Source organism: Myripristis murdjan, chromosome 7, assembly GCF_902150065.1.
Source record: "Myripristis murdjan chromosome 7, fMyrMur1.1, whole genome shotgun sequence".
Taxonomy (NCBI): Eukaryota; Metazoa; Chordata; class Actinopteri; order Holocentriformes; family Holocentridae; genus Myripristis; species Myripristis murdjan.
In genome coordinates, this window is record NC_043986.1 from 27,986,600 (window position 1) to 27,998,457 (window position 11,858).

Consider the following 11,858-nt stretch of genomic DNA (forward strand, 5'->3'; position numbering starts at 1 on the left):
TTTGCTTAAAATATTGCCTCTCTAAGATTAGAACGTCATTGATTAACACTAAGTCTAAAAGCATAAAAGGACTAGTGAAGGTGAGAGATATTAAGATTATTATTCAAAGTTTATTAGTGTCTTGATGATGAGTTTGGCCATTTTGAGAATCTCTTTTAAGTATGTGGATTTTGGCATCACTTTCTTTCATTCATCATCAGTGGCTGGAAACGCATGAAGCGTGGGGATTTTAATAATGTTTGCAGCCTTGCACACAATGAACATGAATTGTGATCCAGCAGCATTTATTTTGCATGTGTGCTTGTGTTTATTCTCCCAGCAAGAAGCAAAAAAAAGATTTTAAAAAATGAAATTAAATGTAATGCTGAACCCAAGAAGTCCTTTTTCATTTTGACTGGCACTTGAATGTTTCACTGGGGAACAAAAAATGTAAAACTGGTTGTTGATTGGACGTGAGGATCGTTTAGAAAAAACGAATAAGCACATAACTTATAAGTGAGTAAGCTGATGAGTATGTGTAGATTTAACCATCACATTTTCCTGCTTTTCATAACTCAGTTGTAATCAGGGTCTAAATGGTCCTCACTTCAACTGTCGCAAGACAATTTTACAAAATGCACCTTTAAACAACAAAGGGTTTTCTGATTGTAATCTAATTGTAATTTTTTCAAAAGGTTTAGGAAAAAAACAAAGGAAAAAGATGATGAGACTGGGAAGATGATGGACTGCATTCCCTCTTTTAAATATGTATTCAGTAGAAAAATATCAAAATGTCAAGTACCAATTACCATGACAAAGGATTAGAATTATAACTCTGAAATAATCATACAATAATAATACCATAACCCTCTGAAACCCACTGCTGACCTGCTGCTTTACTATTCATATCCACACAGACAGCGATGCTGCGTACTCCTGGGATTAATCCAAATATTTGCATCATTTGACATTGTTTGGACAAAGAGTTCTGCGCAAGCTGCATACCACATGATGTTTAATACCTGCATATGGCTGCAGAGAGACAATTACTAATACCGGCAGCAGTCTAGTTTCATGTTTGTGTCCACACACTTGGGGTATCTGAGTAAGGCTCTCAAGTGGCTTGGAACGTACATCTACTATTTAACAGGAATTCAACAGTGATTTAACACAGATCTGCTAAGCCTCTGCTAAAACCAAAATCCTCTCATTATGAGTCCCTACCTTTCAGATTCTCATCTTAAAGTAGTTACTGAGATTGTTGTTTTCTTTTTATTTTGGTGACATCTTTGGTGTTTTTTTGTTTGTTTGTTTGTTTTTTGTCACAGCACTGTGTGCCCAGCACTGTGACACTGTTTTTTCCCCTTAGATTTCCCATTGTACAACTTTCTCTAGGTGGCGCTCTTTCTTTTGTCTTTTCAGCCACTGTGAATGTTGCCTCAGATCATCTGTGTTGAGAATTACTCCACCTACAAGAATGTAAGGCCACCTCCAGGGGGCGATGTAGAGCTAAACAGAGTCAGATGAACAGCGGTCAAGGGGACCAGATGCTGGTCTGGTAATTTCACTGGAACTATTAAAAAGCGAGTTATGCAGCCAGTCAATGGCACATAGCTTCAGTGCTAGTGGAAATGTTCTCAAATTGTCATCATTTTACAACCATTAATTTCACATGTGCTTAAAATGATGTTGTCATTATAAATATTGGGCTGTGTAACATTTACAGTGATAGTACAATTACTGGTAAATATTTGGAATCCAATGTAGTGCTCATTTTATAGCGTTGACCCCCACTGACCACCATACAGTCTGCTCTTTTTGGCAAGTGCTCAGCACTGCCTCCGATGGACAAAAAACTGTACTGCACTCGTTTTGTCTGTCTCACAGAAACCGTGGCCACTGCTTGGCTTCGTCTCTGTATAGGTTTTGATATTGCTGCTCATGTTAACTACACAGCACAATTACGCACTGGCTCGATTGATGAAAATGTAAAACGCATCACTCTCTGTGTCTCAGAGGATTTTACACAGGAGAGACCTACCAGACGTGATCAGAACAGCAAATATAAAAGTGTTCATTAACTGGGTACAGATTGAATCACAACAGTGTTCCTTCAATCAGCAACAGACTGTGGCAAAAAGGCTCTGTATAATTACTTTAACGCCAAGCTCACCCTTGTCACTTGCAAAAGTGTAGAAGGAGAGAAAAAAGTCCTCAATTTCCTCATCTTCCTTTCCTTGAGAAGACATCTGGCACAAATGCACAAGCACACAAACTAATAGTTGCTTGTTTGGACCTGGTTCAACTCAGGTAAACTGGACTGGGCAAATCCAAGCTCCACACTCCTCCACTTGGTAATAACTAGGCTGGTAGGGATTTTGCCTCGGAGGCCCGAGCTCCATTTTTCACCTCCGTCCTTCTGCTGCTGCTGCGGGGATGTAAACATAAGAGAGGATCTGTCCTGTCTAGGAGCCAGCGGGGTCTGGATGTATTCCTTTGCAGACGATAGAGTGCACTGGATATAGCCTGGGGAGGATGTTTGAAACAGGCCTGAAAGTCTCTCCATGTGAATCCAGCTGAGACAGTTGCAAGTCAGATCAGTGGAAGGTAATGCTGGGTTTCAACAGAAGCTTCAAGACAACTGGACGCTATTTCAGACAATTATGTGCTGAGGTGAAGTTTCTTGCCAGATAGGGGGTACCTTTTTACGGCCATCTCCACACAATGTGTTTTCATTTACTCAGCGTGGGCTGGCTGCAGCTCCATCCTTCAGTGTGATGCAGTTAAACTTCCCTGCACAACCTTCATCCTCTCGCTGTTAACCAGTAGCAGACTGCACAAGGTCATCTGCTGGAAGTGGAGCTATCAAAAGAACGGAGACTGAATAGAGTGTCAAAAATTTTTTTTTTCTTTGTTTCGGTGATGTTCAATCCCTTATTTTTAGTGAAACAATGTGCATGTCATCCCCTCTCTTTGCTGCGTCGATCCTCTTTCTCTCTAAATAAATTCTCTCTGTATAAATTTCTCTCTACTAAAACAGAAACGCCCAAAAAATAATCTTTAGAAAAACATCAGTCAATCAATACCACAGTCTACTCTGAGACCTTTGTATAGCTTCTGCAAATAAACGAGACTGTAGCTGAAAAGATTTCCAGAGTCAGGGAAACCAGTGGATTGCGCTACAGCAGAAAGTTGAAAGATCGCTTTGCAGCACAAAAGAGAAAGAGCACACTGTTCTTCCAGCTTGAACAGCATGTATGATCTATTGGCTTTCTCAAGAGAGAGAAGACTGAGGACAAGAGAAAGTGGAAGAGAGAGGCTGATGGGAAAAAAAACATTTCCAACATGATTATTCTTCTCACGTGGTACTATGAAGTGAATTTCCTTCTTGAGTAATAAAGTTTAACTTGAACTGAAGTTTGAAGTAACAATACCACCGGCATGACACAGAGGCCATGAGCGGCCTTTAAAATAGTTAGACCAGAACCGGCCCAATTGTAATTTTTGTTACCAAGAACCACCACTTGCATTTTGAAGCTGGCCTGAGGATTGAAGGTGCCAAACAACTTGTACATTTTTAGTTGGTGAGGCAGTAAATGACTTAATTTACATGTAATTTACATGTAATTATCAATCATGTGTCCCTGCTGTGACTGTCCATCTGTCATGGTTTTAGCCAGCTGTGTTCCTGTCTCTCCTCTCCAGGAAAGCTCTGCTGCTACAACCACAGTGATAAGACAGAAAAACTGCAGTTCTGCTCATTTTAACACACAAACTTTGTAGAAAATGCAAATATTCGGCCTACTGTTACAAGTTTACATTGAATTTTCAGGCTCTCGCTCTCTCTCTCTCCTCTGCTTTGGCTTTGGTCAAGACTGTTTCTTGTCATTTTAGACTTACCTCTCCTCTCCGCAGCTGAAACGTTTTGCGTGGTTGTTTTCATCATTCTTTTAAAAAAAAAAAGTGCGTCACACAAGCTTGAGAGCTGAGAAGGTAGGCTGTACCCTCTAGCAGCAAGACAACAGAGACGGAGCTCGGGACGCCTCTCCATGCTCCAGACGCCACTCCTCGTTTGGTCGTTGCTGCAAAACCTCTCACCTCAGAGAGTCAGCGACTTGCCACACGTCAGTTTATAAAAAAAAAAAAAGTTAGCCCGGTACATGCGCCACAGTTCTTTGCTATCACAACAATAAAAATACACATTACAATGGAAGCTGCTACAACCATCCTGCTATCCTGCTATTCTACTCCATTTCATTTCTGTGGAAGAAACACATGGGAGAGGGCACGGTCACAAGGCTTGTCATAACAAGCACATTACCTCTGATACAGATGATCCACTCAGCCTGATGGTGGCACGACAGAGAAGGTCATGTGGCTCCAGTGGCTCTCAAACGTTTTAGCTCAAGACCCCTTGTCTCCGTGGGACGTCCCGACCTGGACTTTGTGAACCGCTGCTTCACCCAATGAGTACGCTGACACTAATTTCAGCTGTCACAACTACCACTATCACTGCTACAGCACATTGGCCTGCTGGTGACTCTGAGGCCACAAGGTCACCCAAACTGACAGACTTTATGCTCCCGGCCATGTGAGTGTTGGCACCAAATCCCATGGCTATCTACCACCCTGATGTGGTGATATTACGCTCTGGACCAACCAACAGACTGGCTGACACGGAGCCACACATGGGAGCCGGCGTGCACGGCGTGCCACTACGATGCAGCTGACCCTTCCTTCTTTACATCACGAGCGTGAACGTGATTTTTTGAAAGGTCATATTAAGCGCTGGATAAAAAAAAATATGCGGAGATAAAGTCCCGAAAGCCCAGATCAAACAAAGCTCCTGACACAAACTGCGATTATCTCTGCCGTGGTCTCATCAGTTTATGGTAATTACACCAAGGTGTTATAATGAATTTTCCATTGATTTGGTGTTGTTTGAAAATACTGCAGGTAGCTTTAAGCTGAAAATGAGCCTTGAAGTTGCGCCGCTCACAAGAATTCAAGAGGACAGGCATAAAAACAACAAACCTCTGAGGCAAGATGATGCCATAAGCGTGATCAAGAGGGCGAGGCATTATCTGAGACACCTTGTTCGCCTCATGCAGGTCAGCCACGTCAACCAGGCTGTTTCTCTTGTTTCTGAGCTCCAGGCCAAATACACACTCTCCATCCTTGAGCCACATGCTGCTGATATCCGTGAAGGAGGGAGCAGATAAAACACTCATGAAGCTTTTCCCAGCAGGAGAGAGAGAATTCAATAATTTAACCAAGATCAACAGTGCTAGAAGTCTCCACAGAAATACAGACATAAACACATGTTAAGAAACCAATTTATCTCAAATGTAAACAGACAGGTACACATGCATGCGCAGGCACACACACACACACACACACACACACACACACATCTGTTGTCGCCATGGGGAGCTGTAATTTCGCCTGCCGGGCTGTCGGAGGGATCACGGCAGCCTCCACATTTCAAGAGCTCTGTTTTTGCAGATGAGCAGGATGATTTGTATGACAAAGGCTGATGAATTAGTGTGTCTGTGTGCTGCATTCCAATGTCACCCTGCTGCACCATGATAATAACAAGAATAACGGTGTGTATGAGCATGTGCATGTGGGAGTGTTTGTGAGTGCTGTGAAGTGGTAAGCTGGGCTCTTATAGTTTACGACACATGTGACTGAAACCTCAGAGGTTACACTCTAACTTGCAGTAACAACATATTATGATCGTCAGAGTCTGGGGTAGTGGATTACAAGTAATCTAATGACAATAATGTAGCATTTGGATTATGCTGAAAAATGGTGAAAATGGCTGGGTTACCTACAATTGTTGGAGGGGAAAATGATCAGGTGATATAGGTTTACATATTTCAAAATGTACATTGTAGATAAATGTAATAACATGATTCAAACTAAGTGGTTTAACCAACTAATCTAATGCGTCTTTCTAGGTAATCCACAAGCAGAAAAAAACAAAGGATTTTCTTCGTCAGCATTACTTTTGAGTATTATTCCTAAAAGTCAGTAACTGTCATTTTTTTTTTTTTTTTTTTTTTGCTATTATAATTTTTTATAACGGGCTATCAGTTTCTGTCACTCATGGCTGTTTGTTGAGGCTAGCAATAGCTAACACTCAAATGGGGGCAGGCTGAATGAACACTGAGGTTACATTTTCATTGGTTTGCTCCTCTCTTACATGTAGAAGTAACTTTTAAGGCCCTTGCACACCAAGTCTGAATTCTTCCTCCCAAATTGTCACAAAAATACATATGACCTCACATTGTGTCAGTCACGTTTAAAAACCAACTCCGAAACATTTGTCCATCATCAAAGTTTTCACAAAACAAGCTTATAAATGGATGAAACAATCTACGACTCTCAAGAAGCTGTAAACACCCACCGTGCACGAAAGAGGCACATTTGCAGCTCAGCCTTTACATACAAGTGGATCTCCTTGGTTCTCTGGCACAGCCTTGAAACAATGAGACACTCGCTCTGCAGAAAAGTGACAAACAGACTGATCACAGGACAGCTGCTGACCAGGATCTGCTCTGTTTGCTGCGGTATTTTGAGGTTGTGCCCTGAGAATGTGAGGATGTGAGGATGTGAGGATGTGAGGATCCAGTTGAAAGGCTGATCACCACAGAAACTGAAATCACCCCAGTCAACATCTGTGGTGATCAACTTGTGCGTACTTTTCCCATGGCACAATTTCATTCACCTATCGACCTCCTTCCTGCTCTTGAACCCTTCTCGGGATTGGATGGAACCAATATTTTCTTTTTGTCTCATATAATGAATTTTGGCAAAGAATAGAAAAATAAAATGCATTGGACTCAGTGTGCAAGGTTTCCGTGCGAAATGCTTGAAAAACAGCATACAAAAAATGGATTTGGTGTGCAGATTCCTTTAATCTCCATGAAAACCCATCATTTGACCATCAGCAAAATCAGTTTTAATGAGAACTTACATATTTTCAATTAAGCTTACTTTAATAGCCATCTCAGCTATTTCCACTGATAAATGGCAGGGAATGAGTGGCAGTGGATGACTGGTAGCCTTCTCTTCGTTGCAGAAAACGACCTCCAACTATGAAGGTTTAACAGTATGCAGGAAGGTCAGTGAAATGAAAAAAAAGCTTTACTGCCTTCATACCTTTTTAGCTCGTGTGTGGTGATTTCAAAAGCTGTTTACAACTTGTGGGAACTGGCCAATCGTTGAGTTTGTCATCTCAGAGAGGCCATGTATGAAAAATAGGATGACCTTCCCCCTGAGCTGAATTGAAACCTGCATGCTCTAGAAAGAAAAAGTGGACTTGAGATGGCCAAATTTAGAGCACTTTTGTGTCTTACAGGAGAAAGGCAAACAACATTACGGAGAAAACCCGCAATCAAAACTGTGTATCAAACCTCACCAAAACATGGTGGAAGTAATTTCCGCCTGGATGATTCATTTCTTTTTTCCAGCACAAACTCATCCTAGTGTGCGCACAGCATGACCCTCAACAACAGAGAGTCCGCTACATAGCGGGAGGCCACTCTGCAACCAACAACACACAAACACACAAGTAAGAGCGGAGGACAACAGCAGCTGTACGCACAGAAAACACAATATAAACACATTTGAAACACATTGACTTGCAATATACTGTACACGCTCCGTTAAAACTGAAATCCTGCAGCTTTGAGTTAACTGAAAAGTTTTCTCTCTCTCACTCGCCGTCTTTGCCTCAGCTTCTCTCTCACTCTGAACAAAGACCTGCGTGATCGTGCCTGCACCTAAAATCCTTCTGTTGCTTTTACTTTGAAAAGATCTCTGAAAGCACTCCTGAGAGCAATGTTTCACCAGATATATATATGCCACTGTTGATACTCATGTCACTGATGATAATTGGAATTTCAGCAGCAACATCAAAGCTGTAACAAAATCATCATTCTGGCATCTTAGAAGCAAAGCTAAAATTACACTCTTTATCCAAGAATCTTTATATCTTAATCTTAAAAAGAAAGCTCATTCATGCTTTCAATTTTTCTAAGGTGGACTACTGGGTTGAGGTTAATGCACTCCCTACTGGCCTCGCCAACAAGAGCATTAGACATTTGCAACTCATTCAAAATGCTGCTGCTGATTTAAAGACCCAACTTATTACCTCTAATATATTTCAGATATGATGGCTGAGTATTAGTCAGATAGGACTGGTTGGTTAGTGGTGCTCTGAGTTCAAACCAAACGTGGTGAACAGCTTTTAGCCTTTGTGCTGCCCGCTGCTCGAATCAGCTCCCCTTTGAGCAAAGACATGCCCCAACTGCAGCCACTTTTAAAACAATGTTAAAGACTGGTCTCTTTAAATGTGTATACAATTGTCTCTACTTTTATTAATCTTATTGTAAATGGTTATTTTTTATTGTTTCTTTTTCCATCTTTTTCCTTATCTTTGCCTGTAAAGCACTTTGAATAACCTCTGTGTATGATAAAGTGCTATAGAAATAAACTTGCCTTGCCTATGCTATTTAGTCTACTGATTGAATGATTGACTAACAGATTGATTGTTATCCTCTCTTTAGGTGGGCTGCATCATTATGATGTCCAATGGTTAGGGTTGGGTTAGGTTTATGGCTTTACAAAACACTATATCTGCAGCATTCAATAAAGTACAGCGAATTATTGATACATTGCATACTGCATATAAATGGATCCATCAATTCATCAAGCAAAGAACAAATTTGAAAACTGCTGAGCAGGATCCAGGCTATCTCACCTTGTTTTAAAAGCTTTTTCGAAAAATCTTGACAAACAAAGACCTCATCCTTGGAGAGCCATTTCAACATATTCTCCTCACCTAACCAAGACACATCATGGTTTTTGCTTGTATTGTTTCAGAAACAATCCCATTGCACAATAAAAAAAAAAAAAAAAACTGTTCATCCTTAATACCACTCCTCTTCAGGTAACCCTTTAAACCTGCACAGCTCAGCTGCAAGGGGCAAAGTTCCATATCACAGCTGAGCAGCTGCTACTTCCTTTTAAATTACATCAAATGTCTGGCTCTGTATAGAAACCCAACTTAATTTGGACATGAGTGCAAAGTTTTAGTCCACACATTTTGTTTCCATCTTTCCACATAACTCACAAGTAGTTTTTGCCTGCTAATATTTATACAGTGCAGTTTGTTTATTTATTGTATGAGCTTTTATTCAAATCACCAGTCCTGCAAATTTTACCAGCGGCAGGAGCTGCGCCCATAACCAAGGTCAGCCACTGTTGTCAAAACAAGTAGAGTGTAAAGGGACCCCCACTCACAGGAGGATGCCTGCTGGATTGCTTTCCACTTTAAGCACCTTAGAAATAAGACTTAACTTACAAGGCATCTTGCTCACACCCATACAGTACATGTATATTAATACACAAGTATCTATAAAGTACTGTGCAGATGTGAGGAGCAATCTGAGTAAAGTTGCTTCCACTTTGTCAGCACAATGAGCATTACACAACGTCATCAGGATAACAGAAAAAATAGAGAATAAAAATATTAATCAGTCTCAGTCCTATGTGACCTCCATAAGATAAGACCCCTCACGGGGAATAATGTTCTTTCACTGCCAGAGAATAATAAATCATCCAGGCTTGTGGATGCCACAGCCTCTAAGAAAGCGTAGGACGCAAACTGGCCTTGGCGCTGCTTCACTTACCTATTGTGCCACATTGATCAATACAAGAAGGAGGCAAGGAGGAGGCGGAAAACACAGTGAAGAAAAGAAGAAATTAGTCACAGAAAAGAAATGCGTGAAAACATGGAAACAGATGGGAAAACAGCCTCACGTCTCAATAGAAGAGAGTAGAAACAAACAGAAGGGAAACTGGCAGTGATGATGATTACGATGATAATGAAAAATGTAAGCAAGCAAACCGATACATTGGATCTGATGTCAACTGTCCACTTGTGCTTTTAAACCACTCCATCTGCAACATCTCACCCATTCATTTCTCAAAACAGCTTCTCATAACCATATAACCACAACCATGAAAGCAAGAACCGTGTTCAGCTTTTTATTCTGAGCATCCACACATCTGTGCTATGTGGCCTGAGCTGTGGCTGATGAGGCCAATGAGAGGGCCCAAGATTGGTTTTCATTTATCTAAACTGGAGAGCAAGACTATTTCTCTCTGAGAGCAGCGAGGGCCGAGAGTTCAGCTCCCCTGACAGGTAGCCTTTTCTTGTTCAAGAAGGCTACTCTGTTCTATTAACAACTGAGTAGATAAGGTGTGTGTGTGTGTGTGTGTGTGTGGGAGACAGAGAGAGAGAGCGAGAGAGGGAGGGAGAGAGAGAGAGAGAGAGAGAGAGAGAGAGAGAGAGAGAGAGACCCTCTCAGTGACTTATTGCTTTAGCCAGTGTTGTTTTCTCTTCCCTGTTTAATAAAATGTCACCTATAATATATAGCATAGGGCAACCTTGCCCAGCTCAGAAAATACCACATCTGTGTGCTCATTCATTCTTACAGTCGACCAGACCGATAATACCCATATTTGGTACCAGCCTGCACTCACACTGCAAAAAACATCCAGCTCAAAAGTTCATCTACACTTCAAATTACTAATTTGTTCTCATAACAAGTATAAAATAAGTCTCCTTTGCTTGTTGTTAGAAACTGCACTGGAAACAGCTGGAATAAACTGATGCAGTTTCTCTCTTTTCTGAAGCGAGTTTTCATCAACAGGTAGTGGTAAGAAACGTGAAACAGCAGTGGACTTCATCTGCGTAAAAAGTGAATCTGCGTTCGTGCGTAAAGCCTTATTTCACGGCACATATGCACTTTCAATTACATGCTACCCCCCACATCCACCTGGAGCACCGTCTTCACGGTGCGTGGAGAGTCGATAATAGCACTTATCTTCGACCTTTTAATCTTCTCCGGTGCGTAAAAAGCAATTGTGGAGACAGCCGCGCGCAAAGCTTTATTATGTTGCGCTTACATTGTAAGACAGGGACAGTTTATCGACACCCACCTGAAGCACCGTCTTCATGGTGACAGGGGAATCGATAGTGGTGCATATCTTCTCTCCATTCATCATCACCTGCCCCATGATGAAGAGCATCGGCGTGGCCAGCGCGAACGACGCCACCCACATGGCGCTGATCAGCTTCTTGGTGCGGCTGCGGGACATGATGCTCTTGGCTTTGAACGGGTGGCAGATGGCCATGTAGCGCTCCACGCTCAGGCTGGCGATGTTGAGAGCCGTGGCGTAGGAGCAGCTGTCCCGGAGGAAGTAGTAGCCCCTGCACACGGCGTCCCCGAACACCCAGGGGTGGTGGAACCAGATGAAGTTGTAGAGCTCGATGGGCATGGAGAGGACCAGGATCAGCAGGTCGGACACGGCGAGGCTGGCCAGGTGGTAGTGCACGGTGCTCTGGAGGTTCTGCAGGGACTTCTTGGTCAGCAAGGTGTACAGGGTGATGGAGTTCCCCAGACTGCCAACTGCGAACAGAGCCACGTAGATAATGGTGACCACCACCTTGGAGTAAATGTCCGTGTTCACCTCCAAATCCTCCTCCTCCGGTCTCGAGCCGGCGGTTCCGTTCTCAACAGGCGACAAGGAGTTATTCCCATGGCCAAAGAGCCTCAGCGCGCCCAGGTCGCGCCCTGTCAGGTTGAAGGGCATGTCCATAATGTTGGCACTCATTACTGAATTATGACTGGAGAAGGACGGTGTGAGCGGTCAGTTTGAGCGCACATTGATTGGATTTCATTTTGACCCGTGCACCAAATGGAGAGGTGGAAAGCTCGTGCGTAAAAAGTGGGTAAAGACAGGAGAGTGTCTCTGCGCTGGGGGATAGAAGCTTTTTATAATTGGCACGGCGGGAGGCGTGC

At 42.5% G+C, this 11,858-nt stretch overlaps 1 protein-coding gene across 1 annotated transcript in view; it reads right to left on the reverse strand.

Annotated features, from left to right (window-relative positions):
• Positions 1 to 11,655, reverse strand: part of ntsr1 (neurotensin receptor 1 (high affinity)) — a 43,323-nt gene extending 31,668 nt beyond the window's left edge. Inside the window, exon 1 of the mRNA XM_030056210.1 lies at positions 10,996 to 11,655. Coding sequence (XP_029912070.1) covers positions 10,996 to 11,655 — 660 coding nt within the window. The remainder of the gene's footprint in view (positions 1 to 10,995) is intronic.
• Positions 11,656 to 11,858: the final 203 nt, after the last annotated feature.